General features: G+C 31.1%; 1 protein-coding gene across 1 annotated transcript; it reads right to left on the minus strand.

The window, feature by feature from the left end:
• Positions 1-4,105: 4,105 nt before the first annotated feature.
• Positions 4,106-19,936, minus strand: LOC106679364 (proteoglycan 4). Its single transcript, XM_014418481.2, has 15 exons — positions 19,726-19,936; positions 17,037-17,084; positions 16,906-16,953; positions 15,303-15,365; positions 14,608-14,658; positions 14,345-14,407; positions 13,634-13,826; positions 13,144-13,250; positions 12,967-13,017; positions 11,368-11,406; positions 9,984-10,034; positions 8,586-8,778; positions 7,017-7,123; positions 6,315-6,341; positions 4,106-5,352 (listed from the first exon to the last, which is right to left on the minus strand). Exons 1-15 carry the CDS (start codon positions 19,898-19,900, stop codon positions 4,190-4,192), a joined length of 2,379 nt encoding a protein of 792 aa, XP_014273967.1. The 5' UTR covers positions 19,901-19,936; the 3' UTR covers positions 4,106-4,189.
• Between the last annotated feature and the right edge of the window lie 1,958 nt (positions 19,937-21,894).

The following is a 21,894-nucleotide window of genomic DNA, read 5'->3' on the forward strand; positions in this document are numbered from 1 at the left end:
ATAACAAAATAAAATATACTCATTATATATTTTAGAAATAATGTTAATACCAATCCAACTGGAAAAATAAGATCACCCATAAATTACATAATTTTGTAGATATTTTTATGTTTATGAAAATCAAGGAAACAGTAAAATAGGAATCGTTGTCATGAACAGAATATAGATATTTGTGTAGACATTAAAACAGCAATATAAATTTTATTATATCAAATTAGATTGTTATTCTGTTAGATGTTATCAGTTTGTTGTAATTATTATATTGTGTCATAAATGATATTTATGATTCATTATATATGAATAACAGTGAAAAGTTTTAAGATTAATATTATAATATTATTTACAATTGACAAATAATTTCCTATTTTAAGTGAATTATTTGATATATTAATTTGCATTCTATAATTAAAATGATTTAAGTATTTTGTGATTTTAAATGTTAAAATAATTTTGTAATATTTAAATTGAAAGATCAAAAATTGCTCAAGTTGCTGGAAGTCCACTGCTTGCTTCAGTGTGAGTGATAGAGAATAGTATTGCTTATATGCAAACTATAAGCGGATATAACATTAAAGTATTAATTTTTATGAAGTCAATCTGAAGTTAGTTAAATAATAAGGAGTTCATGATGTTTTATTTTTGATACAAATTTACGTCCAAATAATGAAATTAGTTTAAAAAACATTCAGTTGACTGATGTAGTTAACTACAGAAAGTTGTGCTTTTAGTTGTGGAAAGGAAGCAGTAAGAGTTGATAGTTGCTTAACCTGGCTAGTATTCATATTGTGGTTTAGATTTAGTTTTGCCTTTGGCTTAGCAAGTTTATGCTTTATGTTTTTTGGAAATTGGATTGTAATTCATTCAGTGAAAAATACAACTTTTAGACATTTCAATTGATTGTTACTACAGTGAAGTATACTCATTCTAATAATAAAGATTATAACCATAGATTGAATAAATTTATAACAAATATTCTAAGTCTATTGGTGCTACAGTTCAAGGATATTTAAATCTAGGATAATTTTTTTGTTTATATTGTTTTTGTTTTTTTTGAGAAATGCGTTCAAATTTGATGTCCATGGAAAGGTGTGTGGTGAAGAAGGCTAGCAAGTCAACATTGTTGGACTCATCACCGGGGCCAGATGGTGTGTTGGTCTGCACTAAAAAAATACTTCGAGGTATATGATTACACATCTCATTAAGTATATTGTGGAGATTATGCAGAAGGTGGGGTATGTACAAGAGTCTCTACGCCAAGGATGCACAAGATTGACCTAAAAGAGAAAAGGAGACCCAAAAAGTATTTCCTCCTAGAGGCCAATAACAATATACTGGATTGTGCGCCGATTCATCGCAAAGGTTTTGGATTCTGAATTGAGAAAGCAGGTCACCTTCAGCAAAAGTCAAAGTGGTTTCATCAAAGGTCTTTGATTCATTTGAAAATCTCCAAATAGGATTAGTATTAATGAGTGAAAAAACCTTTTAATAAAGATGTATCAATGCTACCTATGAGCATCCATCAGAACTAAAAGCTTCAGTGTTTCCCACCTAGGATCACCACTCTAGTCTTTCAAAGTGCTGTGTGGTGTTTATTTATTGACTACTATAAATAATTTATTATTTTTATATATAAATCATTTCAGTATTATTATAATGGTAAATTTATTTATTACTTTAAATATTTTAATCAAATTACTTTATTAAATAAACTTTACCAAAAGAATATAATGAATCACAATAAAGTAATTTTGTACAGGCTGTGACTTTCACAGGCCATTGTAAGCTTAGTAAAATCATTACTCCAGATGCTGAAGAATCAGAATTTTTACCACCAGCTGGAATGGCCCCTCCCCATTCTCTGTTAGCTCTCCGGCTATCACGGCACTCAGGTACAAACCGCCTTCAGCAGACTATGTTTTCCTCATCTTATAATGCCATCAGCCAAAACAAGATAAAATGTAAAGATGTGTATATATAATTTTTCCTAGGTTAAGTAATATATAATTGTAATAGATTGAAAATAAATAAATAGAAGGTTAGAAAAAAAAAAAAAAAAATCAGAACTTTCAAGGAGGCCCCTCACCCCCAGACTTAAAATAGCTCATATATGATATTAAACATAACAGGTAACCTTAAAATACCAATGGTAGTAAAAGGTAAGACACAACACGAATTACTTTTCTTTTTCACAGTAATGCTCTTACTAATTCATTTTTTATTTGTTTTAGAGGGTTCGAAAAAAAAAAATCAGAACTTTCTGTTTCATGTGCTATTTTTAGTCGAGGTGAGGGGAACTTTCTATTTTTGGTGCTATTTTAAATCCAGAGGTGAGGGGCCTCCTCCTGTTAAGAGAAAGTTCTGATATTTTTTTGTTTTTTAGAGGGATCAAAAAAAAAATCAGAACTTTCTCTTAACACGAGGAGGGCCCTCACCTCCAGATTTAAAATAGCACCTTTTCAGAGTGGATATCTCATGTATACAAATAAACATAACAGGTAACCTTAAAATACCAAAGGTAGTAAAAGGTAAGATCCAACACGAATTACTTTTTCCTTTCACAGTAATACACTTATTAATTCACTTTTTATTTCTATTTTAGAGGGATCGAAGAAAAAAAAAAAAAATCAGAACTTTCTAGATTCCAAACAAGTAAACTCATAACATAGAATTTTCCAACCATGTATTTGATGATCTAACTTATTAATTTGGGCTTCTTCCTCCTAATGACCTTCTAATTCTTACACCTTAAATTCTATTGTCAGGATTAAGGGAGGCTGGACCTATATTCCCCTTCCTTCTTACAGAATAGTTGTACCCTTTAGAGTCGAGTTACTTTTCTACAAGAATCACTGGTGAGTACCCAGTTTGGACTTGCATTCTTCCTTCCTACAGCAGAATAGTACCCTGTAGAGCAACTTTTCTATTCTTTGAGGACTCACACTTACACCCTAAGACTCATACTGTCTACCCTTATCAGCTACATTAGAGCATGTGTTGTGGAGATCTACTACAGAGAACCTCACATTATCAATTAGTCAGATCTAACACAAAAACCTTGACAAAGACACTCCTGATATAGTACAACCACCTAACGTAGTAGCAGATCCCTACTCCAGAGGCAGTCTTCTTGTCAGATATAGTGGCAGTGGACCAGTTGGTTGGGATGTCCAGCGAGTAAGTCATGAGAAGTTTTGTGCTGTTTTTTGATTATGTCAGTCATAAATGGTATGTCCAGATCCTTGTGTAATGAATTGTTTATGATGTATCAGAGGAGTTTGGATTAGAAGATTTGAATTTGCAGCAGCCCCACATCTCAGTGGTGTAATTCCATGTTGGTCTAAGCCGCATGTTGTATATTTTTAGTTTATTTGTAAGTGGTAATCTATTTTTATGGTTTAGTAGTTGTTGAAGTAAAAAAAATCAGTGATTCATCCTTTTTTCAAAGTTGTCACATGTGATTTCCAGGTTAGTTGTCTGTTCATCGTAAGTCCCAAGTATTCTGTCTTTGTGTTGGAATAAAATAACAAAATCATTTTTTTTATGCTATTATTTTGGTTGAAATAAGCAGTATTAAAAAAAATGAGTATAACTTTATTTTAAAAAAAAAAAATATAGAAAGGAGAAACATTACTAATTTATTGTTTCTGATTTTTTTTTTCTTCAAATGAACCTCAGTATCATTGTTTGTAATAGATTAATTTTACAGCATATGAATGAAAGAACAGTATTTTTTTTTAGTTAAAAGATAACTTGACAAATTATTGAAACAAGCTGTGAATGACTATGTGATAGCTGTGGATTTTATCTTGTTTCTCATTCTTAGCAGGTTTTCTTGGATCTCTATTAAAATTAACTTAATGTTTATCTTAAACATTCAAACTAAAGTATATTACCACCACAGTGGTACCAATTGTTTGCTAAGGATTTAAATTATCAATTTTTAGTAATATATCGATTCTTAAGATATTCAGTAGATCTGAACGTTCAATAAAGTACCACCCATGTTCCAATGCCAAGAATAGAGTTGAAACATTTTTAATTCCTTAAGAAGGACAATCAAAATAATTAATAAATTATATTATATGGGGTAAAATAGAAACAAAAATAATTTGAATAAATGCATCATTATTATATTATAATTAATTAAAACCTGTTTTTGTACTAATAACATAGATAGAGTAGTAAATGCTCAGAAAATAGATTTGCATAATCCCAACACTTGCAGAAGTGGAGATTGAGATCCACATGGACCTTGTTGGGGTTGACCATATACAGGTTGGAGTGGCTGAGGTTGACCATACACAGGTTGGAACGGCTGAGGTTGACCATATGCAGGCTGGAACGGTTGAGGTTGACCATAGGCAGGTTGGAATGATGGATTTTGTGGAATAGGGTATGGGAAATTCTGGGATGGGGCTTGTCCTTGTCCATTAATAGTGATAAAAATATTTTTATTGCAGGGTTTGGGGTCAGGCTGTGATGGTGGATACGGAACTACTACAGTCTGTGGTGATTGTCCATCTCCATTAGGAATAGTTACAACAATGTCTGTAGGGTTAGAAGATTCTTCAGGAACAGGTACGATGACTACTTTAGGACTGCCTCCGCATTGAGTGGGAGGGACATGTACAATTATGTCTTTTTGGTTTGTACCAGCTTGGGGGTATTTGATGGATATCTTGCCAGGTTGATAGCTACCCTTAGGAGGAGGGAATGGAATGACAATCTGCTGTGGAGATGAAGAGTCATTGTCTGGAGGCAAAGCAACAATAACATCTTGAGGTTTTGAGCTGTCAGCACCTGGAGGTATGGGTATTGTTATCTCATGGCAGCTTTTTTGGCTATCAACTAATTTAATGGTGATTGTAATCACTTGAGGGTATTGGCCTGGAGAGGGATATGTTATAATAATGATTTTTGGTTTCGATGGCTTTGGTTTTGGTGTTCCTACTTCAATTACAATTGGTTCTATTGGTGGTTGTGTTGCTGGAGGATTCTCTGGTTCTTCAATATATACTGGTTCCTCTGTTATTGGTTCTTCGGTTGTAGCTGGTTCCTCTGTAGTTGTTGGTTCTTCAATATAAACTGGTTCCTCTGTTATTGGTTCTTCAGTTGTTGCTGGTTCCTCTGTAGTTGTTGGTTCTTCAATATAAACTGGTTCCTCTGTTATTGGTTCTTCAGTTGTAGCTGGTTCCTCTGACGTTGTTGGTTCTTCTGTCGTTGTTGGTTCCTCTGTAGTTGTTGGTTCTTCTGTAGTGGTTGGTTCCTCAGTTGTAGGTACTTCTACTGTAGTAGGTTCTTCAATGGTTATCGGTTCCTCAATGGTAACTGGTTCGGCAGTGGTTGTTGGCTCTATAAATATAAAATAAAATATTTGTAGACAATTAAAAAAGGAACATGCATTATGAATAATAATATTTTTTGCTGATAAAATATAAAAAAATTAATTTGTTATGAGGAAAATATGACACTGCAGCAAATTAAAATGAGACATTCAGTTGAAAAACATGGTATCTGATATTACTTGTGAATTGAAGTATTTTGCTTGAACCTTTTGGATTCTTTGGTTATTTTATATGTTTTTGAAAGAATCTTTAAGAAATTTATGTTTTCAAAGGTTTGTTGATATTAAATTATAGAAAGTAACTTGTAAGTAATAATTTTTTAAAAAAGGTTTCTTTATACTTTGTTTGGTGATGGTTTTTCTATAAAACATAACCTAAGATTGGAGATTAAATCATTTTTGAGGAATTGGAGGGGTGCCCAAAGTCTTTAATACTTAGAAATAAATAGTAAGGTTGAGAGAAAAAAGTATTTTGGCCTCCAAAATATTCTTCTTAAACACTAACTTAATTCAGATACAAATTTTACATACAGGTGTAAGAAACTTCAAAATTCATTTGAATAGGATGAAATTTTGACTGAATTTCATTCCACTTCTAGGGCATTATTTGGCATAGAAAATAACCCACCCTATTGAATTCCAGCTTATTTTATCTAAAGGGGACTCTAATTGTAGGAGCCATGCAGTGGTGAAGGGGCGAAATATATAAATGAAACATCTCGAAATCCCAAAATAATATTCAATATAACCATATAAAATGTATGTAATGAAGATGCAATGCAGCGCCACCTCTTCTTTATGCAAACTTTGATACAGTGCGAAAGTAAATTATTTTCAGGAAAAATACAACAAAAAAATTATTTAAAAAACAAATGACTATGATATATTGATTAATTACTAATAAACATAATAATAAAATTAAACATAATCAAAGCATGTTAGCTGCTAAAAATTAATAATGACTTTTTACCTTCTGGTGTTGTCCTCTCAGGAATTTCTGGAAAAAAAAAAAAAAATTAATAACTAACAAAAATAAATTATATTTATTGCATAATATTAGATTCTAGTATACAAGGTTTTTTGTAAATGCTGTGCAATATTTAAAGGTATGATTGTAAAATTTAAAAACTACAAAAAAAATTGTTAATCGTAAAAACTGGATTTTTTTTTTTGTATGTCACATTTTTTGTGGAATCAGAAATGATCACTCAAAAACTATTCAAGATATTAAAGTCCCAATAGCACCACCATAAAGTAGATAAAATTCTGTGTAAGAAATAGGTTTTGGCTTGACTTAATCTATCTTACAGAATCTTATAGGTAGGTGGACCAATCGCGACGTTTTATTTTGTTCTTATAAATCACGGTGTTGTTGTGAATGTTTTTCTCAGGCTCCAGTTGGACTAAAGAAAGTCCTTTTCTAAAAAAAGTATTACATTTGATAAGCTTGAATTTTGTACAAATTAAGTCAAGGTTTTCTTAGGGATTTGTCAAGATTTGGATCTTAATAATTTTCTAATGGTATAGTATGAAATTAGGTTTATTGAAAGAGTTAAATTCATTTTTAAAGGAAGAGAACTTAGACTTCCAATTCAACTCCTTAAAAAAATCATCTCCTAAATTTATCATATGTTTAACCATCAATATAGAAAATTTAATTTTTTATAAATACCTTTAAGGCAAATGTAGTCAACTTTAACATATTTGTAGGTACCCTTACAAGGATCAGAAAACCAGCTATTAGCAGATGTCAAGTCGCAGTAAGTTTTTCCCTCGCACCTGAAATCAAAATATGTAATTTTAATAAAGGTATTGTGGTGAAACATAAGAAAAAAAAACAAAAAACTGCAAAAGCAGATTAGACTCACAAACTTTATCAGGAGAATGATTTATCTGGTTTGCCTAAAAATTTGGCAGAGTCAAGGCAATGAAAAATTCATATTTCCTACTTAATGTTATTTAACTCTTGTCTCAGATTCTACTAATATTGCTTTATTAGGTTCAACAACACACAAAATGATATAATTTATAATATGACATGATATTGATACATCAATATTACAGATTTTAATGCTTATATTCAAGAAAAAATCAATAAATATTGTTAAGTAATATAAAAAAACCCAGATCAGTAAAACTAATTAAAATAATTCTAATTTAATATCCTCACTTTTTTTTTTTAGTAATTATGCATAAATTTGATTTTTACATGCAGTTCTATGATCATTTATAGTTAATATCACATGATGGATCATACTGTATTATGAATGTAGGAGTACTTCATTAAGAAGTTATTATCATCATTGAGTATTCTTTGCTTAGTAATGATTAGGAAAAATTATGATGTTTAAAATGTTGAGACTCAGTTTTCTAATTTATCTACTTTTTTAAATATTGTTCAATCAAACAAACTTTTTTTATAGTTTGAGTCACCTCTTTCTATTTTACATAAATGTTTCAAAGGTGATATAAGACCAACACCAAATCAGGGTTTGGTGGTGTGGGTTGCCCAGGGAAGGAGTATATAATATTATTTTTGGTGTTATGATGAGAGATTATGACTTGTCATACATTAACCAATATAATTGCTATAATTGTCTGTTTTAAAATTAAGATAAGTAAGGCTACCTTAGGGTGGAGAAGGTGGTTTCAAATTTAGCTACTTTTTAAAATATTGCTAATTTAACAATTTTTTTAAAAATTATCTCCTCTCCCTATTTTAAATAATCAGAAATCCAGTTTTGAAAATTGAGAGATGAAGAGGTATCAATGAGACAATTATTAAGTAACCATGAAAGAGTTGTCAATAGAATCATAGAGTATCTCTGTGTTTATAGAGTATCTCTTACATTTTAATAAATATATTATCTTGAAATCTTTATTCCAGTTTGATTTGAAAATTTTATTAGTGTTCAATCCCTGTCATAATTTTTACAGGTTTTTTCATAAATCATAAAAACTAACCTGTACTGCTATAAAAAAAATAAATAAGAAACATGTACCGCTGCAACCCATAAAGGGTCAGGAGGTCAGTATTTTGTAAAAAAGTAGTTTCCTGGGACAGGTTGTGCAAGGAGTTGATTTGTTCAAGATCACATCAACCACTAGGTTTTTCCCCAATTAAGGATATCCAATTTATAGATATTTTAAAGCCAAGGCTGTTAAGACACTCTTATGATAAGGGACCTGACACTAATTTACTTTAAACTAAAAATACAACCAAAGTCAAAATAATACTAACCTCTCTCTCACAACAGGCAAGGTAGTCTCTGCTCTGCAGTTTGTATTTGACATCCTACCATCCCTTGGGCAAGTTGTCAAGTCAGTTCTTCCATAGAAAGCATCATCAACAACAATTATGGTACCTTCCGGACAGGCCATTTCCTTCCTATCATGCTCACAGATGGTGAGCGATTGTAACACATTAGGAGGAGCTACAATAAAAAAGTAATTAAACGAATGAATACTAAAATAATATTTTGTTAATAAGAATTGAGAAAAAAAAATTGTCGATTCTAAATTAACAATGTCCCTCTTATTCCATAACCGGAAAGTGTCATTAGCAAAAAAATGGTTGGTTTAAGTTTTATTATACCAGGAAAAGTGGATTTTATAGTTCATAAGGAACTATTGCATTAAGAAGTAAAATAAATGCTCAAAGAACAAGTTTAAGAAAATAATTATAAAGTGAGCTTCAAAAGTAAGGAGGTACAATTTATTAAACAAAAACGGAATGTTGACAATAAATTTCGATATGAAGGAGGCATTGTAATAAATTAAAATAAGGAAGTTATAGGAGACATTGAATGTTTATTAAAAAGGTAATGATGGTAAATCTTTGTATAACAGGAAAGTAAAAGAATACTTTTTGTTATTAATCAAAATAATTTAAGAACATGTTTTGAGTATATTTCACTGTGGATATGGTATAAAAATCATTTTTGGGTTAGTTCTGAAAAATATAATTCTTATGAATTGGTCAATCAAAATCAAGAGGTGTAAGGTGGTTGCTTGATCAGGAAATGTTTATTTGATCATTTAAAAATGAGAGCCATTTTTCTTCGGCTGTATGGGGCAATTTCAGTAAATGAAAACGTATGCGGTTTTGTCAATAGTCTGAAAACTATATTACTTAGAAACACCATCTTAAACATAATGTTTTAACCTTAATAACTTGTTTCTTGAACATTTAATTTATTCCTACTCCTAATATGATAAAAATTAACCTGACCTTTATTATTTAGATAAAATTACTTTTTTCACAATATCAGAATAATATTTATATTATTGGGGGCAGGAATAAATTAAATGTTGGTCTTTTACCAGCCACAAAAATGAAAGTGCTTCCATTTACTGAAATTGGCCTATAGATCCAACAATTTAAAATTTACTATTTGTAAGTCACAGAAAATAGAATTTTCTTAAAAGTTTTTATCCATAGAAAAATGGAGAATCAACATACAAAGTATATAAAAATTTAAATATGGTGAAGCGGCTAACTTAATTTATTTTAGGCTACTTGGAATTGATTAACTCAGACATTACTTTTATAAAGATATCCAAAAAAAGTTTGAGATCTTAATATTTATATTCAGTCGTTTATAATACTCAATTAATTAAATTGAAACATTTAGAATACCTGGGGTAGTGTTGGGTGCGATTGTAGTTACTGGTGTTGATGAAGGTTTTGCTAAAAAAAAAATGTATAAGTTAGATTATTCAATTTAAATATAGTTGTTTTATTTTCATTCATTGTATTTTTATATAGTTTGTTTCTAAATTAAATTAAAATCTGTCCGTTTAACAGGTACAGGTATTTTTATATTGGATAAAAATTATTTAACATAGTGATGGGAGTATTATCAGCCATAGATGTAATTCAAGAAGTTGGTTCAAGGTGTGGCCAAAGAAACCAAACACACAGTAAGTTTCAATAAAATTCAAAATTTTTATTTATCTTCTTCCTGGTCATTTTTGAAATACAGCGGAGAGGAGGGGGTTATCTACAGGTAGCCAACTTATTCTAATCAAGTTTCCATTCCATGGGACAATCATGAAATAAATGCAACCCCACCATACCAGATTCGAACTGAGTGCCACTACAGTTACAAGATGGCTAAGGTAGATGCCTTCACCTCCTCAGTCACAAATATCCCTCAACACAATTCAACCAAAAAAGTGTAAAAGTAACAAAAAAAATAAAACGTGACTGTTGTTTACTTATTTATATAATGGCGTTACACCCCTTAATGGGCTTTGTTGTTCCTGTCAGCCACATGTTTTTTTCCTTCTCCTCACTCTCAAATGACACAGGTATGCCTCCAACTCATCAAACCTCCTCATTTATGGTCTTCTCTGAGTTCATCTTCCTTACAGCACCTGATTCAGTAGCCTTCTTTGTAGAAAATCTTCTTGCATCCTTCTTGCCACCTTGATGAACAGCATAAATATGGGGTTGGTCATACGTATCCGTTATCTCTCAATTTTTCCTGGATCATCATTGTCCTTTTTGGGGACATATTTCATCTAAAGGACCTTCCCCTTCCCAGCTTGATATTTTTTTTTCTTGTGTCAGGACCCATGTTTCACTGTCATATCACAGCTTTGATGATTGGTATATTATAAGCTTGGCTTTGCAGGAGAAATCTAGAAAAATGATCAATTCTTGGAATGCATGTAAGCACCTACTGCCAGCTGCTAACCTTGCATTTATTTCATCTTCATGCTATTTTTCAGTGTGATAACTGATTCCAGATGTTTGAAATTTTTCACTTAGTCGAATTTCTGACCACACACTACAATAAAATGGTTCTTTTGCTCTTCACTTCTGAAGGATCTTATATATTTTGTCTTGGAAAGCACAAGATGATTATATGTGTGTTCTTGAAAAAATATAAGCCCTTCAATGTAGTAATTATTTACTTGAATTTTACAATGAAAAAAATTGTCAAAAAGTCTATCTTGAAAACTTAGGAAAATATAATTGGGTAGAATATTAAATGAATGTGTCAAATATGACTTACGTTTTTTGGTGGTGGGTTCTACTCTTGGTGGAGGGGGCTCTGAAATGAAAAATAAGTTATATCAATTATTAAAAAAAAAAAAAAAAAAGAAAGTACTGAAAATGAAATCATGTATTAAATTTTAATTAATAATGATATTTATAGGTATATATTTATATAATGATATTTATAATTAATGATACACAAATTTTTGTGATATTTTAATTCAAATGTTCAAAAACTCGTTATAATTTCATTTCTGGTGCTATCTTTTCTACTTCTCGCTTATCTATCTTGATGTAGCGTCAAGATATAATTTTGAATTATAGCTCATTACAAAGAGCATGAAATGTTGAAAATATCTCTCACTTACAGTATGTAGTAACTATTTTTAGTTTTCACTTACCTAAATATGAAATATATATTAAGGAGAAATATTGAGATTACGAAAAATTTTGAATTTTGACAGAAATAGACGTTTTGAGGTTCCCTGAGATGTACAGAACTGAAATTACATATTTAAGGCGAGTATATGCCTAGGACATAACAGCAAGTTTTTTTGTTAAAATCGACTGACCGAATGTGCCACTTTATATAATTGATTTAAAATGGTTCTAACAATTTTGACTAAACTTGGTATTTTAATGTACAATTAAATAATATTTAATATCAGCTATGTCTTATTGAAATAGTTTAACAGGGCTTAAACACTGAATTTTCAAAAAATCTTCCTCTAAAGTATCTTTAATTGTGCTTAATGGGCTGTATAAAAAAAAAAAAAAATGACCATTTTATCAAGTTCAAGATTTCAAAGGGCTGTAAATATTTTAGTCCTATTTAATACTTACCAATACTTAATAATCCCTTTAGAGCATTCTCTAAGTTTGTTTAATCCCATTTGAGTTCTTTTAAAAAAAAAAAAACCTCAGTTTAATTATTTGTTTCAAAGAAGAAACATGACAATGTCCTACAAAATACTCGTAATTTTAAGGCATTACTGGAAAAAAAATTTGATTTTGTGAAGAAAGATTTTGTGGAAGTTGAAATTGTGGTCCAAGAGTTCTTTGACAGCTATCCCAAAGAATGCTATCAGCATGGGATCGAGCAATTGGTTAGCAAATGGCTAATGACGGTAGATAACAATGGACTATACTTTGAGTATTAATTGTATTTTATATCAAAGAAATAATATTACAAATATTTGGTTGAAAAACGGTCCTTTTTTTTTTTTTTTTTATACACCCTATTCTTTGAAATAATTAACACTTATGCATTGTTATTAGTAATAAAATATGATCTATGAAAGAACTGATAATAAACTTTAGAAGAAAAATGAAGAAATAGAGACGGCAATTCAGAGATACTGGAAAATCGAAGACAAATGAGAGTGCCTAATCTCTCTGGATCTCAATCTTATGTACATGACTTGGTTTATATTTTGTTAAGCTATTGTATTCTTTGCAGAAGTTGATGTTCATAATATATCTCTTGTATGTCATGTCTCAATAAACCCTACAATACAATTTTTATAGTAACACAGTGGTGCAAAAGTTTTGTTTGGAATAAACGCCATACATGAGAGGCTTAATTTCGAAAATATTGGTAGAAAATGTGACTTACGTGTCATCAAGACAATGGGCGCTTGAAAGTACTGTACTGGTGGCTCGGTTTCTGAAAGCAAAAAATCAATTAATTCTCAACTCAAAGTAGGGTGGTATTGAAATTTGCGTGATGCACGTATCGCACCAGATTTTTATAATTAAATTAATCTCAATAAATTACAATAATAATAATTACTTTTCAGACAAACGTAGTCGACTTTGACATATTTGTAGGTGCCCTTGCAAGGATCAGAAAACCAGCTGTTAGCAGATGACAAGTCACAGTATGTTTTTCCTTCGCACCTGAAATTGAGAGATATTATTTTATTCAAGGTGTTATTGGATTATTTTTTGTTGTGTTATATATTTCCATAGTAGTTTTATGATTGTCAAAGGTTAATTTTAATTTAAGCATGTGACAAATATCAACCAAGAAAGTTTGTCATGCATGCACAGATAGTTGATAGCACTATCAATTTTCAAGCGAATTCTGATAGTATGACTGGAAATGTCAATTTTCTTGATGTTAGTGGTTATAACAGTTGTTACTATCACTGTCACCATGGAAACTCAGCTTAATATAAAATGTAAAATCCTCCTATGTTATATATAATGTACAATCTATTATATTATTATATATTAGATAATCTTATGATAAAGACTTTTAGAGTCAAAGTACTGCTTACTTCTCTTTGACAATGGGCAATGTAGTGTTTGCTTTGCAATTCGTATTCGACATCTTACCCTCCCTTGGGCAAGTCGTCAAGTCAGTTCTTCCATAGAAAGCATCTTCTATAACAATGGTGGTATCTTCTGGACAGTCGATGTTCTTTTTGTCATGCTCACAGATGGTAATAGATTGCAATCCATCTGGAGGAGCTGAAGAAATTTAAAAAAATATTAAATGAAGAAATATAAAAAAATATTTTGTCAACAATAACTTATGTAATAATTGAGAATAATAAATTTTGTTCATTAATTAATAAGATTCTCTCGACAGTGCTAGGAAAAGTGAATTTTCTTAGGAAGTATAAAACAACTATAGACTTTTTTATTTACCCCCTTAACCATTTTTGATATATGGGGAGTTATCCTACAGGTTACCAACCTTCTCTAACTAGAGTGGGAAGGATGAGTTGTCATTCTTTGAGGTCATCACAAAATAAAAGCCAACCTACCCAGGCCGGAATTAAATCAGTACCGAAGCAATCCCTTGACTCACTTGTCTACAATAGCTTCCGATTTTCACTGTCGATTTATAAATACTTTCAATAAAGTTTATTGAAACTTTTTTCATAAATTGTTTTAATACAGCTTCCCCCTAATTCCTGACATATACACACTACACATAATTACATAATAAGACTAATTACAATTAATTATAAAATAAGACTTACGCCTCCTGGTTGTGGTTGTTTCTTGTTGCCTTGTGGTGGTCTCTACTACAGGTGGTATCCATTCTACAAAAAAAATTAAAAAATATAATTATCAGTTCATTATTGGATATTAAAGAATAAAAAGCTGTTTTGTAGATTGTCCCTGACGATGGCAGGATTGGCCGGAATGTCGGACTTATTAGGGAAATAAAAGTTTTTGAGGCTATAATGGATAAAATTTGAATTATTTATTTTAATTAAATTAATGATAATGTTTAAGTTACCTGGAGTTGTGCTAGGTGCAACAGTAGCCACTGGTGTTGGTGATGGTTTAGCTAAAAAGAAGAAAAAATATATGAAACACCTTTAAAATTCTATTTCTCAAGGTAAGAAAACTTTTTATGTAAAAAATAAATAAATGAATACTCCAAAAAAACGGGTAAGAAATAGTTTTTATCAAGGGTAAATATTCTGTTTATTTATCAATGGAAAGATGGGTCGAATCCTATAAAGCACTTAAAATACTCAGTGATAGTTTTATGTATGTGACCTGGAGTTGTATTATGTGGAAATGCAGTCATTGCGTTACTGATAACTTAGAAGAGAAATAGGAGGGAAGATTCCTTTCTTTTCAGTCTTGTGTGAGGATTCCAAATGTAGTTCAAGGTAACAGATCTGTTTGATGGGGTAAGGGCAACATTATTAAAGGATACTGTAGGGCAGTTGGAAGGTTTGATGAGATTTATTTTAATTCTCCAATTTCGATACCATTCTTTGAGGGCTGTGTTGTAGGATTGAAGAGTTTGGGATGCAATTTATTATGAGATAACGGTTATTATGAACTGTGAGCACACATGCAGAAATGTTCTTCTCTCCCGTTTGTCCAATTAAATACATTTTGTCTAGTAGATGGATCAAAATACTCATTCTAATCCTTAACCATGCACCCTTCGCGCACTCGTTTATAAAAATCACTTACGCTTCCAGGTAGTAGTTGTCTCTGGTTGTCTTGTGGTTGTTATCTCTACAGGTGGTACCCATTCTGCATTGAAAATAAAAATTAATAAGATCATTACATATTAATAAAGAATAATTTATAATTTAATTTGTGTAATTTATATAGGTATATGATAAGCAGTAGAAATTTCGGTGATATAGATATAGAAAGAAATAAGTTTGAACCGGTAGATAGGTTTAAGTATTTAAGTTTTACGGTAACTAGAAAAAATTAAATTGAAGAGGAAATAAAAGCTAAGTTGAAGGCGGGAAATGCTTGTTATTTTTAAATTTCGAAACTGCTTAGCCTTCTAACGAAAAACTTAAAAATTAGAATTCACAAAACTATTATCCTTCCCACTGTTCTTTATTGATGTGAGACGCGGCGTCTTACACTAAGGGATAAACAGCGTCTTGATGTTTTCGAAAATAATGTATTACGAAAAATATTCGGACCAGAAAAGGACGAATTAACGGGAGAACTTAGAAGGCTACTTAACACTGAATTAAGGGAACTGCACCCGCTAAATATAATTTAGGTTATAGGATAGATGGGCGTGTAAGGTTGTAGGCCTTAGTAACGAACAAATCCCTAAAATGTTAATAAACACTGAACCGACGGTGACTGCCAAGGGGTAGACCGAAAAGTAGATGGGAGGATTGCGTTAAAACTGATTTAGTAGAATTGGGTTTGGAGGGGCGTCACTGGAAGGATGTAGAGAGCGAATGGTGGAATAGGTATAGAACCTTCGGGTTCGTTAGGCCTTTATTATTATTATTATCATTATTATTATTATTATTATTATCAATATTATTATTATTATTATTGTATAGGTACATATTACGAAAGCAACACTTAGTGAAAAGCCTTCCATAATATAAATGGCCTGTCTAACACAAAAATAATTCTTGGAAGATTATTGATTGACCGTGTGTAAGATGAAAGGAATATGGTCCGAGTGCGGTCAAAAAAACTCAAATAGTAGAATTATACTATTTTACTGAGTCAACGTTTCGCCCCACGTTGCAGGGCTTCGTCAGGGCTATTTTGACGGCAGTCAAAACTAAAATGTGTGCGGTCAAGAAAAACTCAAATAGTAGAAATATACTATTTTAATGAGCCAACGTTTCGCCCCACGTTGCAGGGCTTCGTCAGGGCTATTTTGACGGCAGTCAAAACTAAAATGTGTGCGGTCAAGAAAAACTCAAATAGTAGAAATATACTATTTTAATGAGCCAACGTTTCGCCCCACGTTGCAGGGCTTCTTCAGGGCTATTTTGACGGCAGTCAAAACTAAAATGCTAATATGCTAAAAATATGCTAAAAATATATAAAATAATAATATAAAAATATGCTAATATGCTAAAATGCTAAAAATAATTCTTGTTCTTGTTAGGTAGTTCTTAAATTAGCTCATTTAAAGAAACAAACTCATAAGCTTTATCTAATAGCATAAATTACCTTAGTTTTGAATCGGTTATTTTAAATTATCGGCTTTAGTAAACTATGTTTCTTCAACATTAGGGTATTTATAACACTCTTTTGAAAAGTATAATACATGAAAAAAATTAGAAGTGATACTTACCCTTCTGAGTAATGGTTTCAACTACACCAGGAATTATAGAAGGGAGCACTGTAAATAAATAAAATAAAACCACTATGGTATACAAATGAAAAAATATATTAAAAAAAAAAAAGTTAAAAAGTGTGACTTACCCTTGTGAATCACACTTTCGGCCACACCTGGAATTATTGGAGGGAGTGCTGTAAAAATATAAATAAAAATTAAATAATCAGTATTACATGTGTGATACTTTTTAAATATTATATTTCCTCATTTAACCTCCGTGTCTTTAAAAAGATGTATGGTCCAGTTTATTACACACTGATAAAAATCTTTTATCAATTAACATTCTTTTATTCTTTTCTTTTATTTAATATAATTTTAAACAAAGTTCAGGGCAGTCTCCCTTCCTTAGGATATTTTGTTTTAACTAAGCAAATATCTGTTTAACATTAACATCATTCTTTATATCCACTCCTATTGTCCAAAACTTATAGTTTTTTTATTTCATCATTAAATTTTCCTCAAGTGTTCCTGTTTTACATTTTAGACTTATCGATGATTGATAAGTCTAAAATTTTAACATGAAGAGGAAATTTGAGGAAAATTGTAATAAGCAACATCAAAAATATAACTTTTGGCTTATAATATATTTGGACATTAGGACTAGATATAAAGAAAAATGTTACCACGGATAATACTTTAATTAAAACAGAATATCCTGTGGATTGGGAGATCACCCTGAAAAATTAGGAGACATTATGTAAAAACATAACATAATTATGCTTGTTCATGGAAGATTTTTATCACAATACAAGAAATTAAATATTGTATAAATATTGATGATGGCCTTACAAAGTTCTACAATAAAACTTTACTCAGACATCTACTAATGGGCAGTGCTATCATAAGTTAATGCCAATGAATAATAACTTATTTTAGTAATAAAACAGACTAGGAGGGTACTGCTTGTCCGCCAAATGGTGGGACGAATCCACAAATTATACAACAGTGTATAACACAACAAATTTGAGGCACATAAACTTTTTCATTTTTTTCTACAAAATGTGTTCTTCATCAGTTATAATCAATTTTTTTACAACCCATTTATAATAATTTATTATTTATTTGAAAAATAAAATATTACACGGTTACTAAAAAGAGATGTAAATTTAAATAAAGTATAAACAAGTTATATACAGGTAGATAGGCTTAAGTATTTAGGTTTTACGGTAACTAGAAAAAACGAAATTAATGAGGAATTAAAAGCAAGGTTAAAGGCGGGAAATGCTTGTTATTTTTAAATTTCGAAACTGTTTAGCTCACGCCTATCTAAAAACTTAAAAATTAGAATTTACATATTATTATTAATATTATCCTTCCCACTATTCTTCATGGATGTGAGACGTGGCCTCTTACACTAAGGGATGAACAGCGTCTTAAGGTTTTCGAAAATAAAGTATTACGCAAAATATTCGTACCGAAAAAGGACGAATTAACAGAATTTAGAAGATTACACAACGCTGAATTAAGGGACCTACACCCGGTAAATATAATTCAAGTTATAGCATTGCGGCGTGTAAGGTTGTAGGGCTTAGTAACGAGCGGATCCCTAAAATATTAATAAACACTGAACCAGCGGGTAAACGTCCGAGGGGTAGACCGAAACGTAAATGGGAGGATTGCATTAAAACTGATTTAGTGAGCGTTTGGTGGTACCGGCATCGAACCTTCGGGTTCGTTAGGCCTTAATTATTATTATTATAAAAAAAGTTATTTAAGATCTCAGGAATAATTATAATTAAATTTACTCGTTTGCCGCTAGCCGCAAACACAAGGCTTGTACAAATGTTTGGTGAACAAAGGAAGCAATTAAAGTCGAAACCACATGCTTGTCTTGTTCTTTATAATTTTTTCGGCTATTATATTCGATTTAGTCTATTTTTTAATAATAAAAAGGAAAAAAATAAAGATGCTGCAATGTTGAAGAACCACCACAATCTAAAAGGTAAAAGCTAACTCTTCCAGCTAAAAGCCGAAAATAAAATTACAATTCAAAATTTTGGGAATAATTTAAGTCAGTTTATGATTTAGTAAAACCAAGCGAGGACTTACTAAAACAACTATTCCGAAATATAATCCTGATATACTTGTAACAATGTACAAAAATATATGTACACTCAATACATTTGCTTGCAATCAGTGGAATATTATATTATATACACTATTTAAAATTTAAATCTATACCGCTACAACCAAAGAAGTACTTTGTAAGGAAGTACTGTTGCTAGACCAACGGTTGTGCAAGGAGGTGATCAGAATCAAGCTCGACCGCCAAATTTTTACCCAATTTAAGAGGCTGGGTGGACCCCAGAAGGGCTCCAAGAACTCACAGGAGTTGTCTCAGGGCTCGTGTGTAACAGAAAACAATTTTCTGGCCAGATGAATTCGAACTCGAGTCCTTATAGTTAGTAGCCACGCGTATTACCCCGTGGTCACAGCGCTCCTTATTATTATAATAATAATAATTGTGTTAAATTAATCTGTAATTAAAAGTTTTAAAGTTCAAGGGAAGTGACAAAATAGGGTTATCTTGACTGAAATAAATGATCTAGGCAGAATAGCCTGCAAAAATTTATTAAAATATTAGTTAATTTATATTTAAAAATATCTTTGAGGATAAATTAAAATAAATAATAACGAATGTTTTAAGGCTTAACTCGATTACAAATTGTGTTATTTAAAGAATAAAAACCAATTTCAAGAAAGTGAAGAGATTATATATAAAATATTTGTACAAAGTAGATTAATAAATATATAAAAAATATATATATAGATTACCGATAATATGGGTGCCTTTAGATTTTACTTCTTTGGTATTCTTACTCTTCTTATTCTCTTTGACCTTTTTATTCTTCTTCTTCTTCTCTTCAGAGCTAGAAGAACTCGAGCTGGAAGAGTCGGCGAAGGCGACCGAAAGGATTACCAAACAGACCAACAAGATAGAGACTTTCATGTTTCCGGGTGAGGACTGAGGATAAGACTAGAATCCGGGGTGCTTAAGTATAGACCCGAACTTCCCTATCAATCAAACAAACACTTGTGCCAATATTGAAACGAACGCAACACCGGTATCTTTATACAATTAATTCATTAAGGTCAATATTGTTTAAATATTACTGTTACACGTTAATTTAATTAGCATTTTCCTTCGTCGCTACCAAAGGTAAGGGTGTGCCTTGCATTCGAGTAGTGAATAATATATTTTTCTCAGATTCGAAAATTCTCACGTTTTGGACGTCTAAAAATTTGTGTACGTGTCTGTCTTAAGTTAAAATACTAGTCCCGATTTTTGAGAGATCGTGCCTCTATGGTAAATTTGATGAAGAGGATATATCAGTGGTTTAGAGAGAAATGTTTTATTTCACCATACTGCCCAAATATATTGGTTTGCTTAATACACAACATACCAATCATAATCGGACATTTATACGATACATATATTTACATGATATAACAATAATTTTGCCTACTTTTTCCTTTTACAATCAATATTCGTCTACACTTTAAATACTAATATTTTTATTTATTTATTTTTAACAATTTCGTTTAATTGACAAATTTATTCTCCTTAACTCTCCCTCTCCAGTGATCCGCTACCCCCCACGTTCGATAATATCACAAATATGTATCAATAACAGGAACAATATTTACGTAACAATAAATCAGGAACAATATTTACAAAGATGGCCCAAGTTCTGGCCTATGCAGAGGGCGTAGCCATCATTGGTGATCCCCTTTAGGGCACTTTTGAACCCATGGATGTCGAAGCAAAAAATTGTTTTTTCTCGTAACCTCCTTTATTATTAAATTTATACAATAGATTCATACAAATGCATAATACAAATGAAAAATATTCACTAACATACTACTGCCTTGGATTGTCTTGTGGAATTGTAAGGTTCGTTGCAGGGTCCAATCAAGATAGTCATGATCAAAAAAGAAATCGGAGAAAAAAAGATGGGCCTGTATATTAATGGGGGAAAATGAAGGTTATGTTATGGGGTAGGAAGCCACTGGACTGGAGGCAGAGTCGCTTTGTAATGGGCCTCTACAATTTCGAAGTGGTAAGAAGCTTTTCCTACCTTTGCTCTATTATCAATGAGAACTAGGATGAAGAAGAAGAGGTTAAAAGCAGAATCGCTGCTGGAAATATAGCCTATTTCTCCATTGTAAGGCTAATCAAAAGCAAACTTGTTAGACGTACCTCCAAGTTCACCGTGTACAAAACGCTGATAAGGCTAGTCGTCACATGAAGTACAAAAGCCGGGAAGAAAAAAGGCAGTTGTCTCACCCCAATTTTTGATTACTTTAATGAAAACTAGGTATAATTAATAGTCAAAATTGATGAGTTTGCTATTTATTGAAAAGGGGGAAAATGGCGGCTGTTTAAACCTTAATTTTTCATTCGGAGCTCTATATCTTAAAAACAACACGAGGAAATCTAAAAGAACATTATTTAAAGAAGAGTAAATTTGCTGAAATATTAGCCCTAAAAGAGCTATTTACGTCCAATAGTTCTCGAAATATAGCCTTTTGAAAAGCAACATTTCATAAAAATTTACTCAAATATCAGTAGTTAGTTAATTTATTTTATGAAATCTATATCTCAGGACCAATGTCACGTACAGATCTCTACTAGCTATCTAATTAAAGCAAGTTCAATTTACTACAAAGTAGTTTATTACCATTACCTTCATAGGAATAGTAGTTTTCATGATATTTGCTAAAATAAATTGGTTTATAGTTGTTAGGACAATAAGTTTGATTAATGAAAAAATATTGCTTAGGAATCATTCGACGTACTTATATCTGTGAGAACTCAAATTAAAACTAGTTTTAAGTAGTTAGAGTAGTTAAATTTACTACAAATTAGTTGATTATGTTTATCTTTGTAGGAGTAGTAGTTTTATGATATTTGACCAAATAAACTCACAAAATGTTAATTTC

The sequence above is a fragment of the Halyomorpha halys genome, unplaced genomic scaffold, assembly GCF_000696795.3.
Source record: "Halyomorpha halys isolate HHAL.00 unplaced genomic scaffold, Hhal_1.1 Scaffold12.1, whole genome shotgun sequence".
Taxonomy (NCBI): Eukaryota; Metazoa; Arthropoda; class Insecta; order Hemiptera; family Pentatomidae; genus Halyomorpha; species Halyomorpha halys.

What these genes read in the sequence shown, in the direction of transcription:
- LOC106679364 (XM_014418481.2), bottom strand. Translation starts at nt 19,900, where the DNA reads ATGAAAGTCTCTATCTTGTTGGTCTGTTTGGTAATCCTTTCGGTCGCC. An exon ending in TGAAACCATTACTCAGAAGG is followed by an intron (nt 15,366 to 16,905) that starts GTAAGTATCACT and finishes TTTTCAATGCAG; the next exon opens with AATGGGTACCACCTGTAGAG. An exon ending in AACAACCACAACCAGGAGGC is followed by an intron (nt 13,827 to 14,344) that starts GTAAGTCTTATT and finishes AAATTTCTTCAG; the next exon opens with CTCCTCCAGATGGATTGCAA.